Below are 17,988 nucleotides of genomic sequence, written 5' to 3'. Positions count from 1 at the left end.
AAAGGACTAGAAGTGGCCAGTCTGCTTGCCTCATGCAAAGGTAGTTACAGGACTAGCTTACAAAGTGTAAACACCTGGTGGGAAAATGGGCTTTTCACATTGTGCACAGCAGATACCCAAGGTTGAGAAGAAAGACAAATGATCTGAAATTAAAAGTAAACAAACAGCCATTTTGAACTGTGAGGATAATTAATCACTTCAGGAAATCATTAAGGGAAGCAGTGAATTTTCCTGCTTTTCATGTTACCCGTGCAATTCAGAATCTCTCCCTAAGAGTCGCCACAGCCAAATTGCTCAGCAGAGGAATAGCCAAGGGTGTGTCCATGGGGAAATAATTGGTGCAAAGAGGTACAAGGCTCAGGAAGACAGCAGTCTTTGGTCATGGACTGGTCTGATCAGAGCAAGCATAGGAAGGTAAAAGACCTGGGATTTTGTCATTGCTTTTTTTTTTTTTTTTTAAACCTTATCTGATGGTTCACGATCATGAAAACAGGGCCTGGAATGCAGAAATTCCCACTTACAGACAAGTGGCTATACCACTGAATTTTATTGGTGTTGCCTTCTCCATACATGCTCTCATGAATGAATCTTTCATTCTTTCCAAGAGAAGCTATGAGGGAGCTCTCCCAAGGCCCCATCCCTCTCTCTGTGCAGTGAAACCCCAAGGCAGGGCCGTGCTGCACAACAGTTCAGGCAGGCCCATGCTCCTCATCCCAGAAGACCAAGAGAAGGCAGAGGGGCTGCCAAGGGAGGACCTTCACCAGTGCAGAAAAAGAAGAAAGCCATGCCAGGTTGCTCAGGACCTGCTCTGGGGGTCCCTGCTTGAGCAGGAGTTGGACCAGATGGGCCCAGATGTCCCTGTCAACCACAGCCATTCTATGATTCTGTAAACATACAGAGTTTGGGCCAGTCTTGAACATGTTTGGGGTTAGTTCAGATCTAAGAAGCTTAGCATCCTGCTCACGCTGAAGCCCAACAGAAATGAGATATATTCCCCAGCTCAGTGAGCAGGAAGCTTTCATTAATGATTTAATGATTATCAATAAAGAAATTAATTAATTATTAGAGACCTTTAAGATCAAAAGTTGTGGACCTGTGAAGGTTCAGTTCCACTGTAGCAAGACTGAGGTGGGATTTTTATGGAGTCCAGACTCAGGCACCTCAACTCCTCCAGAATCTCTTCTTCAGCACCCACATCTACTAAGGAAGACTTTGTCCACAGAATGTGCCCATAGCTGTTTTTACCTCACATCTATACTCACAAACTGGGAGGGAACACCTCAGGGTTGCAGGGAACAATTCTGACCAAAGACACCACAGCTTTCCTTTATTCAAAGATCAGAGCAGTCAAATTAGTGTAAGAGCTACTTCTGATTTAAGGCTCAAAGGTAGATATTAATGCATATACAAATAACACCCACCATCAGAGGTGGATGCGCTGATTCAGCTTGGAAAGCTGGGCTCCATCAGGAGAGGGGTGGCCGGTAGGGACAGGGAGGTGATTGTCCTTCTCTACTCTGCCCTTGTGAGGCTCCATCTGCAGTACTGGGTCCAGATCTGGGGCCCCCAGTACAAGAAAGACAGGGAGCTGTTGGAGAGGGTCCAGAGGAGGGCTATAAAGACGATCAGGGGGCTGGAGCACCTCCCCTATGAAGACAGGCTGAGGGAGCTGGGCTTGTTCAGCCTGGAGAAAAGAAGGCTGCAGGGTGACCTCACTGAAGCCTTTCAGTACCTAAAGGGAGCCTAAAACAGGAGGGAAGACAACTCTGTGAAAGGGTAGATGACAGCAGGACAAGGGGAAATGGTTTTAAGTTGAGGGAGGGAAGATTTAGGTTGGATGTCAGGGGGAAGTTCTTTACTAAAACAGTGGTGAGGTGCTGGAACAGCTGCCCAGAGAGGCTGTGGATGCCCCATCCCTCAAGGTGCTCAAGGCCAGATTGGATGGGGCCCTAGGCAGCTTGGACTAGTATTAAATGGGGAGGATGGTGGCCCTGCTTGTGGCTGGGGAGTTAGAGATTCATGATCCTTGAGTTCCTTTCAATCCTGGTCATTCTGTGATCCTGTGATTTCAGGTTGCTGTGATTCAGTCTGCAGCCTGACACTGATGAATTCCTCACAGGAATTCAAGGAGGTGACACTATTTCTCTGTACAGCAGGGCCCACTTCTTCCAAGGGCTTTCTGTGAAGGCTCCAAAGGGTGTGCTCTGCCATTAGGTGCTGGGGCTCCTTGTGTAGTAGCATCTTTGGAGACCTCTCGTGGGCTCTTTTCAAAGTCGCATGCTGTGTGAGGGGCTGCCCAGGAAGAAGTTTCCTTTGGAGATGCATCAAAGTTTGACATTGCATGAATCACCGAAGTCTGATAAGCTGAAAGCAACAGCAAACACAAGAGACACTGCATTTCAACTCTGGGTGATGTGCTCTCACACGGTGGCTTTTTTACAGACAGCAATGAACATACCCCAAGTTAAGGGCATCAGCTGTGGGGAGCTGCTAGCTGGGAGACAGGCCCAGGTGACGCTGCTGACACAAGGACTGGAGGGCCCTGCTCCTCCCTCCAGCTCGTGGCCTGGACTCGTTCCTACCCCTCAGTTCTCACTCATTTGTGACAGAGGCCCTGACAGTGGCTTGTCTACATGGGGGAGGTGGCTGGAGCTCACAGAAAGGATGAGAAAGACGCGAGAGGATCGGCCAGGCACAGCCTAGATGGCCAAAACTTGAGGACAGCGGGAGCAAGGAGCAGCTCGCACCGCAAGCCCAGGCCGCGCGGCAGGGGAGGCGGAAGAAAGCCGCCATAGCTACTCAGGCAGCAACAGCGCCTACTTCCGCCTCGGTAGCGAACATGGCGGACGCGCTTCCGCAGAGACGTAAGAAGTCCTTCCGGTCTCCATCTCTATGGTAGGTTCTCCTTCCGCCGCTCTGCTCTATGGCCGCCGCGCAGGGCCTTGTGGGTAGTGGGCGGGATGATGGCGGTGGCGTAGGGCCTGGCTGCTCAGCGGGAGGAGATCCTGAGGTCAGAGGAGGGGGTTGAGGGGACTGAATCGGGGGTTCTGGGCGCGGGGAGGCGGTGGGCGGCCCGGTGGGACCGGAAGGGAGGCTGAGGCAGTGGGGCGGCCTGATTGGGCCGGGCGTGTGCCGATGGACGTGTCTCAGCCGGCCCGGCGTTGTGCGGCACTGCCGGGGCTGCTTCCAGTGCTGCGCCGCCGGAACCTCAACGGAGCGAACGGGCCCGAGTGGCGTCAGGCGGAGTGCGGGTCCCTTACGGCCCAGATGAATGGATGAGCCCGGAAAGATGCTGCAGGGGCAGTTTCCGTGGGATTTGGTAATGCTCCATGGGTGTACGCAGTCGGGCCGGGGCTTGAACTCGGAGATCCCTTCCGTTACCTATTAATAACACAGATAAGTCCTGGGGTCACGTCTTTTTCTGGTCGTGGTTCTGCACCAAAGCCAACAAAGCCTGCCGAGCTCCGGTTCGCCTGCACAGAGTCACTACAAGTGTCTGCAGTTGGGGGCAGTGAGTGCGGGCTCGTGCTGGCTGTCTCTCTTCATGGAATCATAGAATGGATTGGAAGGGGCCTCCGAGCCCACCCACATCCAACTCCAGCCATGGGTTGATTGCCTCTCACCAGCTGAGGCTGCCCAGTGCCCATCTAGCCTGGCCTCGAGCACTTCCAGGGATGGGACATCACAGCTCTCTGGGCAGCTGTGCCAGGTCCTCATCACCTTCTGAACATCTCTTGCTTTTAAGTCCTTAGGCTGTGCTTATGGATGTGCTGGTGAGGCAGAAATGTGTGTAATTTCATTTAACAGACTGAAGGTGGCACTGATGGATCATCCAGGATTTTTGTTGGTCTGGTTGGTTTTATTGTTTTGGTTTTTTGGTGGGTTGTTTTTGCCTTGGTGGAATGCCCTAAACTTTTGGCTCTATGGTTTGGGCCTGCAGGGCCTCTAGCTGCTGTCTGCAGTGCTGAACACAGTGTGTGCTGACAGCTGTTGTGTAGCTGAAACTGAGCTGAGCCCCTTTCAGTCCTCTGCCATACCTGCACTTCTTGGCATCGGTTATTTCATTATTAGATCCTGTTGGTGCTGCATGAATTTCTGTAGTTTCTGTAAGAGAGTTGGTGAACTTCAGTATTTGTCTGAGGAAGGTGTTTTGTTAATTGCACTTAATTCACATAAGCACTTCAGAAGGTTTGCTGGCCAGCTAGAGCTCTGCTGCATTACCAGTGTTGATGCTGTGCCTGTAATGGAGAAATGAACCAGGCCAGGACAAGGACTGAAGTTTAGAATGTGTGACCATTGTCACTGTTCAGTTATCAGCACCAGCACGGTACAGTCCACGTTGGCTGGCATTTGTGGTAATAATACTAAGATATGCATAATTGAGAGATCATTTCCAATAGGCTCTCATTTTTGGCTGTGTTTTTTCCAGAGGGGAAAGAGTTATACTTCTACCAAGACTTAAGGACAGGAGACTGGCTCCTGGCATTTTATCCACTTTTATAAATAGGACCTCACATTCTTATTGTAGTTTCTACCATCTTTCAGACATGTTGGAAAAGACTTCATTTTTAGAACATCTGAAGCTGCCAATTAAAAAAGCTCCTTAAGCTTTAAGGCTCGTGTGCCAAATGATAGTTTGTATTGTGTAGTGGAATTTGCTGTTGCTGCAACAGTTCCAGCAGCATCGTAGCTTCTGGTGAACGTCTTTTACTTTAAGTTACAGTAATGACTGTTTTTTGCCCTTCACTCTGTAGTTACTAAAATGACGACAGCGGCAAGGCCAACATTTGAGCCTGCAAGAGGAGGAAGAGGAAAAGGTGAAGGAGACTTAAGTCAGCTGTCCAAGCAGTATTCCAGCAGAGACCTTCCCTCTCATACTAAAATCAAATATAGGTAAGTATTGTTATTGTCTGCAGCAAAGCAGGCTGGGGATGTTTCACTAATCTGTTTCTTTTTGATGTGGCCAACACTCTGAATTTTTTTTCACCTTAAATATTCGTTTGCTTGACATTCAGCAGACACAGATATTGTGCAGCGGTGCTGAAACTGCACATCTCAAAAGCAGACTTAGGAAACTGAATGGCTTGCAACTGATTTGGAAGGTTTAATTTTAGTGGTGTGGATAACTGCCTGTGGAAGTGAATCATGAGGAGGTGATGTGTAGAGATAAAGTATTTCAGGTAGTGGAGTGAAAAGGGTTGGGAGCATACAGAGGCAGCTGAGCTGATAAGGTGCTGTTACTTGCTGAACAAGGTAGGATAAGAGGTATTAAGTTGAAAATGACATGATTTTCCATCTTTTAAGACATGTATTGGCAAAGAATTGCTGGAAAAGAGCACTAAGAAGAGGCAGGGCAACATGAAACAGCACTTGGACATTAGTAGGTGTTGGAATAGCTGATGTTAAACACTGGAAGAGATTCTGGAAGAGTCATTTGCTTCAATTGGTGTGAAAAATAATGAGATTTTATATAATTATTATCCTGTGTTTGGAATGCTTAATAATTTGTTTATATTCTTTTAAGATAGCATGAAATCTGTAGTCAATGTGCCACTTGGATTTAACTGAATTGTATCAGCCTAAAAATAGTGTGGTTTTTTTTCTAGCTTAAACTATTACTTGGGTTTTACTTTCTTAACGCAGATGTTCACCCTTTCACTGCTTCCCTCCTGCCCATTTGAATAACTTTGAAGGTGATGTGGATATGGGAGTTGGAATGTTTGGAGAATACCAACAGCAGGAGCACAAAACGTGCTGTTAAGGGAAAAATGGCTGGTGGTTTGTCTCTTTAAATAGAGCAGGAGTGTGGAACACCAGTCTTGTTCTGAAAGGAGTGTGTGGGGAGAAATACATACAGGAATATGCAATGTGTGTGGTAACAGATCCCTGTGAGTCTGTGTGTGTGAGGGGGCATTAAGTGTCTTAAGTTCATTCTGGTAAATATCTGATACAAAGTTGTCTTTGCTAATTTGCCAGGACTGCATCACTGCAGGAGAGATTTGGTATTTCAGTCCCACTCTCCCATGTCTCATTGGCACAGGGCCTGGGGGGATTTTTGCAGCCATGTCAGGGATTCTGAATTCAATTTTTTAATTATAAAAGCAAATGAAATGCTTCAGCATAAAGGCAGCTTGTGCACGCTGTGTATTTATAATGACTGGAGCCTGGGTTTCTTCCAGGCACTCTTATTTCCAAACCTGAGTTCACAGTAAGGTGAAAGGAATTGCTGCTTGTTTTATTCATCAGTTCTTCTCAAGTCTTCCAGAGAAGTTCAGCATGTTCTACGTGGAACTTAGTGTGACTTGAATATAAGTAGTCTGTTGATTTTTGCCTATGTGTATTATATAAAAGAGGGGAAAAGATGCATTTGCAATGTATTTCACTAAAGCTAGTGTTGTGCTCATTCCCTTCATATTCCCTCTGTATTTCCTTTTTTTTTCTTCTTTTTTTTCTTTTTTTCCCCTGCAGTGGTACACTATCTCTTCTGTTTTATGGGGAGAAAAGATTAGAGAACAGCAAGCTCTAATTTTGGTCTTGCAAGCCTGGGAGATTTGTTTGCAACAGCAATGTGAGATGATAAAATGGCAAAGAGTAAACCAGAGTGTTGGTCGGTGTCAGGTTGGACACTGAATTTGTGCTGCAGAGAACAGATGTAGAACCACCTGCAAAGATCTAGGCAGCATGGCTTTGCAAAAACGTGTGTAGATCTTTAAAATTCATTTGAGAGCCTCTGGAAGGAGTGTGTGTGTTTGATGCTCTTGTGTGTGTAACACAGACAGAGAAAGAAGCGTGTGTCCACATGGTACCCAGCTACGTGCAGAGAGTAGAAACGTTCACCACTGGGTTTATTGGCCTCGTTTGATAAATTGCTCATAGTTCCTGATTGTCATCTTCAGCCTTTTCCCCTCGTTGCTGTTTCAGACAGGCCACTCAGGATGCTCCCGAAGAGGTGCGTAACCGTGACTTCAGAAGGGAGCTAGAGGAGAGAGAGCGGGTTGCTGCGAGGGAAAAGAACAGAGACAGACCAACCAGAGGTAAAGCCCAACCCCTAACAGCCAGATCTCAGTACCTTCACATGACACTGCTCTCACACAAAGTTCCATGTTGTAAGTGTCTGAGTTAGACACTGTTAGAGAGCACAGTGTGGGATATTGGCCTGACTTTTCCAAGCTGTGGACCTGCAAGGGAGTGCTCACTGGCTTCGTGCTAGCAAGAATCCTAGGCCAGCCAGTAGGGAAGCATCAAGCAGGCCAGCTGATACAGAATGGCTGTAATGAATTGGCAGCAAGTATGTACAGTTAACAAAGGGCTTTTTTTTGTTGTGCTTGGACAAACAAGACAGGAAGGAAAAGGGGAATGACTCATCTTCAACTGTTAGAGCATCAGAGAAGTAATAAATTGCTTTTTAAAGTATCTGATTCGGTTCATGTACTGTGAAGTGAGAATTAAAACAAAAATCAAAGTTGTTTGTTATTTGTTTTAGAAATATTCATTTTTTTTAATACAAAGCTTGACCAAGAGTACAGAATCACAGAATGGCCTGGATTGAAAAGGACCACAATGATCATCACGTTTCAACCCCCTGCTATGTGCAGGGTCACCAACCAGCAGACCGGGCTGCCCAGAGCCACATCCAGCCTGGCCTTGAATGCCTCCAGGCATGGGGCATCCACAGCCTCCTTGGGCGGCCTGTTCCAATGTGTCACCACCCTCTGTGTCAAAAACTTCCTCCTAATATCTAACCTAAACCTCCCCTGTCACAGTTTAAGACCATTCCCCCTTGTCCTATCACTGTCCACTCTCACAAACAGCCGTTCCCCCTCCTCTTTATACACTCCCTTCAAGTACTGCAAAGCCACACTGAGGTCTCCCTGCAGCCTTCTCTTCTCCAAGCTAAACAAGCCCAGTTCCAGGCTAAAAGATAAGGCTGGGGATGTTACTGCTTTGTTTGGGGATGCCTGCATGGGAGGAATTGGCATAGGTGTCAATGCTGAGGGGTGAGGAGAAACTAAGCATAAGCTCTTATTTCTTACTCTAATGCAAGACAACTTATTAATGACTTTTTTTAATCAATTTCTGAATTTAGATGCTGTTAAATTAATTAATTAAAAACAGCACAAAGCCATTTTCACTTATTTTAATCTTATAGAACATACAACATCATCTTCTGTGTCTAAGAAGCCTCGGCTGGACCAGATTCCTGCAGCAAACCTCGATGCAGATGACCCTCTAACTGATGTATGCATTCTTCTCTGTCATCTTCCTTTCATTGTCCTGTTTTGGGGTTTTGCCACTGATAGAACATGAGCTTCTAGATATTTAAGAATATATATTTATAATTAAGAATATAATTAAGAATATATGATTAAGAATATATATATATATAAATTAAGAGTTGTAACTGAGAACTGGTTTGGGGATACTCTACAATCAATTCCTCTATTCTGATGGAAGTCCATAGTAGTTTTACACTGCCATCAGTGATCTTTTTAGAAGCGGGGAAGGATGCTGTGACTACTAGCATACAAGAACTGGGGAATTGAAGGTACTGCTTAAATTATTGGTGTTTTTTTAGCCTCAGTCTAAGTACTGGGTCAGTCAGAATTCCCCAAAGGTAAAGCAGTTGAGATACACTGATTGTCTGCATGAATAAGGAGTTCTTGGCTCCTTTCTTTGTGTTGATATGTTGGAGTTGTTCAGGTACTGACAGCATGCTGATGTTTGTTTTGTTTCTAACAGTGCTATATTTGGTCCCAGCAAAACTGGATGAGGTATTTAGGCATACAGTTATAATGACTTGTGTTTCAGTGATTCAGAGTGCCAGCTCTCTGGGATCTGTCAGGAACATGGCATTTGAATGATTAAAAGATAAGAACTGCAGTCATCTAAAAACACAAACACTTATATTTTTCTCTTTATGGTGTAAGAGCAAACAAACCATCTGTATTATATTTGCTGCTCTTAAGAGCACTGGTCCCAGCTTCAGAAGTCAGCTTAGCTTAATGCACCTGAACTGTCTGGGGAACTTCTCAGTTCTTTTTTTTTTTTTCAAACAAGAAAGACATCTCTGTAGTCAGTGTTCAGAATGAAAAGCTGTGTCTGTGAATTTCACGTAATAAACTGTTTCTTCTCTGCTTTTGTTGCTGATAGGAGGATGATGAGGATGATGACCTGGAAGACAGTGATGATGATGACACTGCAGCTCTTCTGGCTGAGCTGGAAAAAATAAAGAAGGAGCGAGCTGAGGAGCAGGCTCGGAAGGTAACATCTCACTCATTCCCATTAAGGAGCATCTGGTTGTTTTTGCAAATGTGCTTAGTAAAACTGTTGTGCCTTAAATTCTGAGCACAGGTGAGAACTGGTAAAGTGAGTGCCAAGCTCAGAGCTGGCACAGTACCTCAAAACAAGCTTCTTGGGTCAATCTGATGGCTTTGTTCTTATGTCTGATGTATCAGAAATACTTTCTTTAGCAGACATGTTTATGGGTGTTTTGCTAAAATGTTTTATTTACTTTCCAAATGCTTTGTAGACGCATTTGAGTTAAGTTAATCTTGCTTTTGATGTGCAAGTCTTTCTCTGAAGACAGGTGTCATATCAAACTGTAATTGTACTGGTGACCTACCCATGGCATCATCCAGTGGAACATTTCCTTTGTTAATCAGCTTTTTTGAAGCAAGAAATGAGATTTTTATGAAAGAATTAAAAATACCAGCATATTCTTTGATGCTTTTGATCTTCTTACATTACTACTGTGTTGCCTTGGCAAGGAGTGCCAATTGAAACTATAAAACTGGAACTGTTTTGATATGATTGTACACAGGTGACTGTATTTTGAAAATATATCCACAAAAATGAAATGAATTAATTTCCATAGCGTAATATACAGCCTTGTAGTTTAACTGCTAGTGTGGTTTTTCAGGAATGCTCTCCACTAGAGACAACTGGCAGTAAACTGGGCATGGTGTACAGCAGCAAGTAGGAACAACTAGGAAAGAATAGTGTTTTATCTGCTGTAGGCACAAGAGGCCACTCTTGAACCTAGAGAGTTCTAGGCCAGGTTGGATGGGGCCCTGGGCAGCTGGTCTGGTATTAAATGGGGAGGTTGGTGGCCCTGCCTGTGGCAGGGGGTTGGAGCTTCATGGTCCTTGAGGTCCCTTCCAACTCTGTGATCCTGTGTAAGGAAGTCTGCAGTGGTAAAACACTTCAGAAGGTTAAAATGTGTACCGTGCTCCTTCAGTATAGAAGCTTTCCTGTAGAAGTCTTTTGATTCTTGAAAGTAAATCACATTGTGCAGAAACAAGCACCTTTCTCTATTGGCCTGTAAAAATCGGGAGTGTTACACCTACAAAACTCTGAACTTGTCACTAGAGGGTGCTAAAAGCTCTGAATTCTTTAGTTTGGCACTCGTTCTGTTTTGCTGTGGTTTGACTGGTGTTGCTCTTTGCTTTCCTGGCTGTTCCCCACCCACCAGAGGTAGGGCTTGTTACAGCGCCCAGGGCTACATGCAAACTCCATACACACAATGGCTCCCCTATTTCATCTGCAAAGTGACCATTAGCCATTTGTAGTAGTGCATATTATTGCTCTGGTTGTTTTTTCATTGAGTGACAGTTAATTAAAATTAACCTTAAAGATTACCTCATGAGAGATGACGTCTTGTTGAATAGTGGGCACTGTGCTGTAGGTGGAGTTGTATTTTCCTGGGGTTCTTTGGGGTGTAGAGAACAGTGATGAAAAGCAAAAACCAAAGCAGAGTGCAGCATCGGAGTCTTCAGTAGTAAGGCTCTCCTGAGAGAAGGTCTGATATTTATGCTGGCTTTAAGGGTGTGATCTCTAGATTATGCTGTTACCCCCGTCCTTAGCATAAGGCATTACTGACAAAAAGCTTTGTGACCAATTTGTGTAAATCTTTTTCCCCATGATGTATGTGGATTTCACATTACCGTGTCTTGCAAACTGTGATTTAAGCCTAATTTAGTAGGTAACTTTATGTTTGTTATCTGGTTGACTTCAGGATAACATCTCATGTAAACTCTTATGTGTAGTTGCTGTTAATCCTAATCCACTTGGAAAAAAAATGCTTTATCTACTGAAGCAGTAGTCCTTAGTAGGCAGCTTGGGTAAAGCAGTGGCAAGGCCAAAAGGAAAGAGCAGAGTTCTTCTTCACATTCTGTACCTTGTTCTCCAATCTGTGCTGTTCTATGGGCAGATGAGTTGCCTGTGAGCATCCTTGGAACAGGACAGAATGGGTTGAGTATAGTACTGTATCCCAAATTTGTGCTGTATGTTATTTTTTTCCCTGATAATTACCCTGAAATGCTAGTGCAGTTATTTCTGAGACTTCGTTTAAGGTAAATGGCTTATTTTAGTGAACTCCTTTCGCTCATTGCTTTGGTGTCTCCTGCTTAAGGATCCACGGGAGAAGGGCTGTTTATTCCAAAAAACATTTCTGCTCAGGCAGCTGAAACTGGAAGCCAGAGGCGTGCTGTCTTTTACTTTGTCGTGTTCTCTGGTCGATTCTCTCCTGTGGGAGTACCAGTTTTCCTTGGAAACCTCTAAACCTAGTTTTGGTAAATGCTAGTATTACGAGATTCTTTCTTCATGGCATAAACAGAAATACCAGTGTGAAGGAAGTCGTTTGTCAACCAAATAAGAGACTACTCAAAACCTGCTCATTTCTCAAATTCCTTTGTATTCTTTAGAAACATAAAATAATCATCACAAATTAAAAAGCTGACTGAGAATGGCATTTGTTCTGGCTTTCTTCCTGCCCTCCGTTGCTTCAACCCCTCTGGTTGTTCCCAGTGGAGATGGAGCCGAGCAGAACACTTCAGTTCTGGGAGCTGTTTCTGTGGAATAGTTCTGCACGTGGCTGGAACTGCCCAGATGAGGACTGCTGTGTGTGCTGACCATCCATGGTAGGGTCTGCTGGGAATATGCCAAAGTCAGCATTACAGCAGTCTTAATTTTCAGTTCTCGAGTGTTTCCTTAAAAGGTAAATTGAAATAATTAGAAACAAACTCAAACCATTGAGCAGCTGAGCACGTGTGCACTGCTCCAGCAGAGCTGTTTCAGCTTCCGATCCTTCTGTGCTTATCTGAGAACAGATTGAAAGTTTTGGCTTTGTTTTCTTGCAACTTTATTTCACAAAGTGCTGTTCTATAAGTAAATGTCCCACTTTACTGATGGCTGAAACAGACCTTTGCTCTGTTCTGTGTTTTAGCCACATCCTCAATTTCTTCCATCTAAAACATGAAATGAATTCCTATGCGTGAACTCTTTCACTTAAATTAAAAGTGTATAATTAAAACTAAAGTATAAGGTAATGATTAAGAAGGATTTTAGTGAAGAGGCCAAGGAGATGATCAGGTGTATTTCTTCATTAAGTGTTTGTGAGATGTGCTAGCAATCCTCATCCTTGTCAAGAAGTAATGGTAATGGCCCATCTTTTGTGGGAAGGATGGCATCAACTCTGCATAGAGACACCACAGTTACAAGTGCCTTGTATGTTTATTTTGTGGAATTTCAGTCCATTATTTGAGTAGAGTTAGTGACTTACATAGGATTATATTACTGGCATGGATTAAGTCTTTTATTAGGTATTATTAGATCTTATTCCCCATTGCTAAAGGCAGTGCTGTTGTTTGTTGGTCAAAAATGAGCATTGAAATAACATTGTGTTGTGAGTTTTAGCCTTCAGTGCAGTACAGATATTTTGGGTTTTTTTGCAGCAATTCAGAGTCTGCAGAAACTGAGCAAGGTAACTCATGGTAATACAGTGGAGTCATTTCAGCACTTTCCTTTGCTCTGCACTTAGGATTGGAACAGTGCTAAAAAAAAATAAAAACTGTGGTAACAATGTTGTTTTTCTTTATTTTGTGGTCAGAAACAAATATGCCATGGGTCTGTTATTCTTGCAGCAAGATAAGAAATAATTTAGGTTTAGATTTAGTTCGGATATTGCGGGGAAGTTCTTTACAGAGAGAGTGGTGAGGTGCTGGAACAGCTGCCCAGAGAGGTTGTGGATGCCCCATCCCTGGAGGTGTTCAAGGCCAGGTTGGATGGGGCCCTGGGCAGCCTGGTCTGGTATTAAATGGGGAGGTTGGTGGCCCTGCATGTGGCAGGGGGTTGGAGCTTCATGATCCTTGCGGTCTCTTCCAACCCAAGCCGTTCTATGGTTCTGTGAATAACTGTTCAGTTAAGCTTAGTGTAGTTCTGTCTGCTTTTTCCCTAACTGATGTTGCATAGCAATTTCAGCTGCAATGGATGCTTGCTGTGACGTCCCATCCATGTGGCATCATCTCCATCTGCTTCCTTGGCTTGTGGGACTCCCTCTGCCTGCTGACCCCTCACACTGTAATGTTCCTGTTCTGTTGCCTTTCCCACCTGCACAGTGGCAGCAGAGGAAGGAGTTACTTCCCAGCAACAGGGCTGATTTCTGGTTCATCCCTGCACGTGGTTGGTACATCACACTGCTGTTGCAAAGCACCACGCAATGGAAACGCAGACAAAAGTGTCATTTTAAAAAAGGATGATCTGAATAGGGATGCACTGTTTGCTCCCTTAGGCATTTCTTCTGTTGTAGGCTTGCTGCATCCATAGCGTTTTAGTTTAATATGCCTTTGTTCCAGCACACAAAAGAACAGTGCTGGCTTTGGAGCACCCTGAGCCTGTTTTACCAGCAGCTGTGCTTTATCTGCCCCAGAGGTGTGAAGCTCAGACAGCTGGGAAGGTTCTGTCTGCTCTGTTCCATTTGATACAGCCCGTGCTGTACCACTGGGAGCATCCCAGCTTTCAGTAGAGGAGTGGGCAGTGCATGATTTATGTGGAAAATTCTGAAATGTAATGAAAACCTTTTTTGGCTGGGGGTGAGGAATTCTACAGCTCTGGCCAGAGTGCATAAATCAGTTTAAGTGCAAATGTCAACTTTACACCACTGTGAGTTATACCTTGTATTTCCTCTGTGTCATGTCTCTAGGATACAAGCTTTAATAAATAACCCATTTCTTAATTCTTGCATACCTTCTTTGGGAGGTTTTGCCGAAGGCAAATAATAGAGAACTCCTGAAGGCTAATCTTCAGAGTTAGCCTGCTGTCTAATGCAGCAGCTCTGTTGAGATGTCATCCAGCCTTGTGATGAGTGAGCTAGCTGGGATGTCTTTGTTATGTGACTGAACCTGACGATGTCTTACTCAACACCTCTCTGTTCCCTGTGTGCTTCCAGACTCCAATCTGTTGGCCTTTAATCACAAAGATAAGTCGGTGTGGTTTGTTACTGCTTCTGGTTGTGCTGCCTCTGCAGGTCAAAAGGAAGCTGGGGTCTGTGTGTGAGCAGAGCTGGGAGGCAGCCAGTGGTGGCACCAAGTGCCATGGGGCTCTGCAGCATCCCTGTCAGCAGATATGGAAATGGATCTTTGAAAATAAGATCTGTAGATGTTTTCAGTTGCTGCCATCTCTATAGGAGAGCCAAATGGGGATGCACATACAGGTTGTTTCTGCAAGCTTCCGTTCCACTGCGATGGAGATGCAGTCAGCGCAGCGGCAGAGCCTGGAGCACAGTGAGCTCCTGGGGTGTGAAACTCATGGGGAGCAGCACAGCTCCCTTAGAACCTCATTGTATTGTACTGCTCTCTGCTGAGCTGTGAGCTCGGGTGCCTGCAGGCACATAGCTGGACATCCATGTCTTCCTCTGGAGCTGCGTCCTGCCCTTTGACCACTGTTTGCAGCATGGCACTTACAGGTGCTGTGGCAGTCTTCAATTTCAATTTTTTTTGTCACCACATTTTTACTCTTGAGTCTGACAATACTTCTTTCATTATCAGAAAGCAAACTCCGTGATTGATGGACATTGAAGGATATTATGTGGGTTACACAAAACAGATAAAGTTATCATGATGCCTAGCATGCTGCTTTAATGTCTGATTATGGAAAAATGAGACATGCAGCTGTGTGACTCTGGGTCAGTAACTCTGGGTCACTGCCAAGGTTCGTGTCTCAGAAACCTGATGTATCGTGCTCTGTGTGCTGCCTTGAGAAGAGTTTCCCTACAGTTCAGCTCTAAGACAGGCAGCTGCTGTGGCAGCTTGAGAAAAGTTCTTTCTGTAGAAGCATTTGTCAACTGAGAAATACTGAGTTCTTATATTGAATCGTATCATAGAATCACAGAATGGCCTGGGTTGAAAAGGACCACGAAGATCAACACGTTTCAACCCCCTGCTATGTGAGGGTTGCCAACCACCAGACCAGGCTGCCCAGAGCCACATCCAGCCTGGCCTTGAGTGCCTCCAGGCATGGGGCATCCACAGCCTTCTTGGGCAGCCTGTTCCAGTGTGTCACCACCCTCTGTGTGAAAAGCTTCCTCCTAATATCTAACCTAAACCTCCCCTGTCTCAGTTTAAGACCATAGGAGAGGTGCTCCAGCCCTCTGATCATCTTAGTGGCCCTCCTCTGGACTCTTACTGCAGCCAGTTTCTCATGAGTACTGTCCAGTATGATACTGGACAACACAGGGGAGCATTTGCATGTTAACATCCTGCTGTAGGTTTACCTAATGGCCTTAACAAAGAATCTGATCACCTCTACTTGTAAATCAGTACTGATTTATTTCATTTGTTAATATATTTTAAATCCAGCCATGGATTTTCTGCACTCAGAAAATCACCTTGATTTATTGTCTCCATCTTTTCATTTCTATAATAGATACAAGCAATGCATTGAGCTTCCTGCTGCACTAATGAGTCTTGAGGATATTTTTTTAAACTGGATGCAGAGAAGGGAAACGTGGTCATCCCAATGAGAGAATTCTGCTTTCCTTCTTGTAATCCAAAGAGCAGCCCTTGTGATGCATTTCAAAGGGCCCTGAAAAATGTATTGATGTAAAACGAATGTTACACAATCATTTTGAAATCTGTGAGTGTGTAAGTCACCAATTTAGTGATACATCTTGAAATGTGGGCAGTGAAATCCAGTTTGTGTTGCCAGTAGTGCAGAGCTTGGCTTATGCCTGAGATACACTTCTAACAGTCGATCTTTCTGATCCTTAATGTTGGAACTCGTAAATAGTTTTTATTTATCCACTTAGTTTTCACCTTACATTTCCTAGTATTCTTTTTAATTGGTCCCTGTGGAACTGGTACTTGTCAAAGCCAAGCAGAGTGCTCAAGGTGATAGCGGAGTTCCATGTTGCTGGAAGGTTCCTTCCACCTACTGAATGTTGTATAATGTATCTTCTTTTCTCATGAGGATAGGGAAAATCTTTTAATCTGTATGCAGTTTTTCTTATAATAAATATGTAAATGTCAAATCCTAGATTTACCTGAATGCTTGATGGAACATTCGAAATAAGTAGAGCAGAAAAGAGTACTGCTAGATCAACAGTTTATTAGCAGTGTTAAGCTCTGTAGTGTATCTTCTGTCCTTATTCTGCTCATGTGCAAGTGTCACATGCTCTGAGAAGGCTGAGCTGGGAATTAAAGCTATGAATGTATTTGCAGCTAAATTATGTTTATCTTTCCCTATCAACTAAATTTAATAAAATGGCCCTGAAATGTAATATCTATCAATTTCTGGTTCTCAGGAGCAAGAGCAAAAGGCTGAAGAAGAAAGGATTCGGATGGAGAACATCCTGAGTGGGAACCCACTGCTGAACCTCACCGGCCCAGCACAGCCCCAAGCAAACTTCAAAGTGAAGAGGAGGTACAGTGCAGTCTGTGCTGTGATATCCATCCCTGATTCTCTCTTGTTGCTCTGAGAGTCTGTTAAATGTCATCATTTCCTTGCTTGACTCTTGCAGCAATGTGATGTGAAATGAGAACACTGCATATAGTGGTTTGTCTTGCTCATTTCTCAGACGTTGTTCACATCACTATGAAAAGTAGGAGGACCAGTTTTCCTCAATTTGATGTCATGCTTCCATTTAAAAATACTACTTTTATTTTTAGAGTGACCAGAATTAGTAGATAATGATCTTTTCCTAAAGAGGATTCTTGTTTACACATTACATTACTTTTGTGTTTAGTAGAAATCGGGAGCATCGAAGGCTTTCTCTGCTCTGTTCAAGTGCCTCTTATTTTCTGCAAAGTTAAGGTAACCTTCAGTGCACTGATATTATTGCTTCTAACTCAAGACCATTTAGGAGATGACTCGCTTCAGAAGAACAGATCTTTTCTTTTTGAAGCTTACAATGCTCTCCCAATGACGAATTGCTTGTAATGCATTGGAATAGGAAAGCCAAACTGTACTTAAATGTTTTTTGTAAATAGCATCACGCTGATTTACCAAAGTAAAAAACGTCTTTCTTTTCAGGTGGGATGATGACGTTGTCTTCAAGAATTGTGCCAAGGGGATAGATGAAACAAAGAAGGACAAGAGGTTTGTGAATGACACTCTGAGGTCAGAATTTCACAAAAAATTCATGGAGAAATACATCAAGTAGTACAGTTTTATGTGCTGTGGTGCTGACGGATTCGGCAAGTTGTTCCCCCACTCTCCCTCGGAATTCAAGGCTGAGTATTTGGTCATAAATTCCTAAATGCTGTATCAAAATTGTCAACAGCTTCATAAATAATAACTGCTGTGTATGGAGTTTTATTCCTTCAGTATGCTTTCCTTTTTGTTTTAATTAAACCAGTTTGTGTTTCATGAGTGTTCTTCTGTTCACAAGAATTTACTTCTACTGTCCTTGTAAATGGTGGCAAAAACTGTTTTGCAGTACATATTGCAGTTGTGTGAAGTGCTTTCCACAACTGCCTGCATTTGTGGCAGTGGTGGTTTGTAATTGTGTGAGTGCTGCTCTTAACAGGGAATCGCCGAATGTGATGAGCAGTGTGAGCAAAGTGGCCTTGCTTTCTCTTAATACCTACTTACACACACAGTTAATCTTCACTTTTAGTTTCTTTATATTAGCAACCAAATCATAGCTGTGTGGGATAGCTCTAAGTTCCCAACCCTGCAGCTTCTGGGCTGTCTTGGCTCAGTGATTCTGGGGCA

At 44.0% G+C, this 17,988-nt stretch overlaps 1 protein-coding gene across 1 annotated transcript; it reads left to right on the top strand.

The window, feature by feature from the left end:
* The first annotated feature begins 2,906 nt into the window (after positions 1-2,906).
* CWC15 (CWC15 spliceosome associated protein homolog) lies at positions 2,907-17,640 on the top strand. Its single transcript, XM_052671338.1, has 7 exons — positions 2,907-3,010; positions 4,755-4,893; positions 6,922-7,034; positions 8,150-8,238; positions 9,151-9,261; positions 16,577-16,695; positions 17,305-17,640. Exons 2-7 carry the CDS (start codon positions 4,763-4,765, stop codon positions 17,432-17,434), a joined length of 693 nt encoding a protein of 230 aa, XP_052527298.1. The 5' UTR covers positions 2,907-3,010; positions 4,755-4,762; the 3' UTR covers positions 17,435-17,640.
* Positions 17,641-17,988: the final 348 nt, after the last annotated feature.

Source organism: Tympanuchus pallidicinctus, unplaced genomic scaffold, assembly GCF_026119805.1.
Source record: "Tympanuchus pallidicinctus isolate F22 unplaced genomic scaffold, pur_lepc_1.0 scaffold11, whole genome shotgun sequence".
NCBI lineage: Eukaryota > Metazoa > Chordata > Aves > Galliformes > Phasianidae > Tympanuchus > Tympanuchus pallidicinctus.
This window is presented reverse-complemented; position numbering and strand designations above follow the sequence as displayed.

Bases quoted from the DNA above. Each gene is read 5' to 3' on its own strand.
- CWC15 (XM_052671338.1), top strand. From the start codon at position 4,763: ATGACGACAGCGGCAAGGCCAACATTTGAGCCTGCAAGAGGAGGAAGA. The intron at 4,894-6,921 runs GTAAGTATTGTT...TTGCTGTTTCAG, and splicing joins CATACTAAAATCAAATATAG to ACAGGCCACTCAGGATGCTC. The intron at 7,035-8,149 runs GTAAAGCCCAAC...TTAATCTTATAG, and splicing joins CAGAGACAGACCAACCAGAG to AACATACAACATCATCTTCT.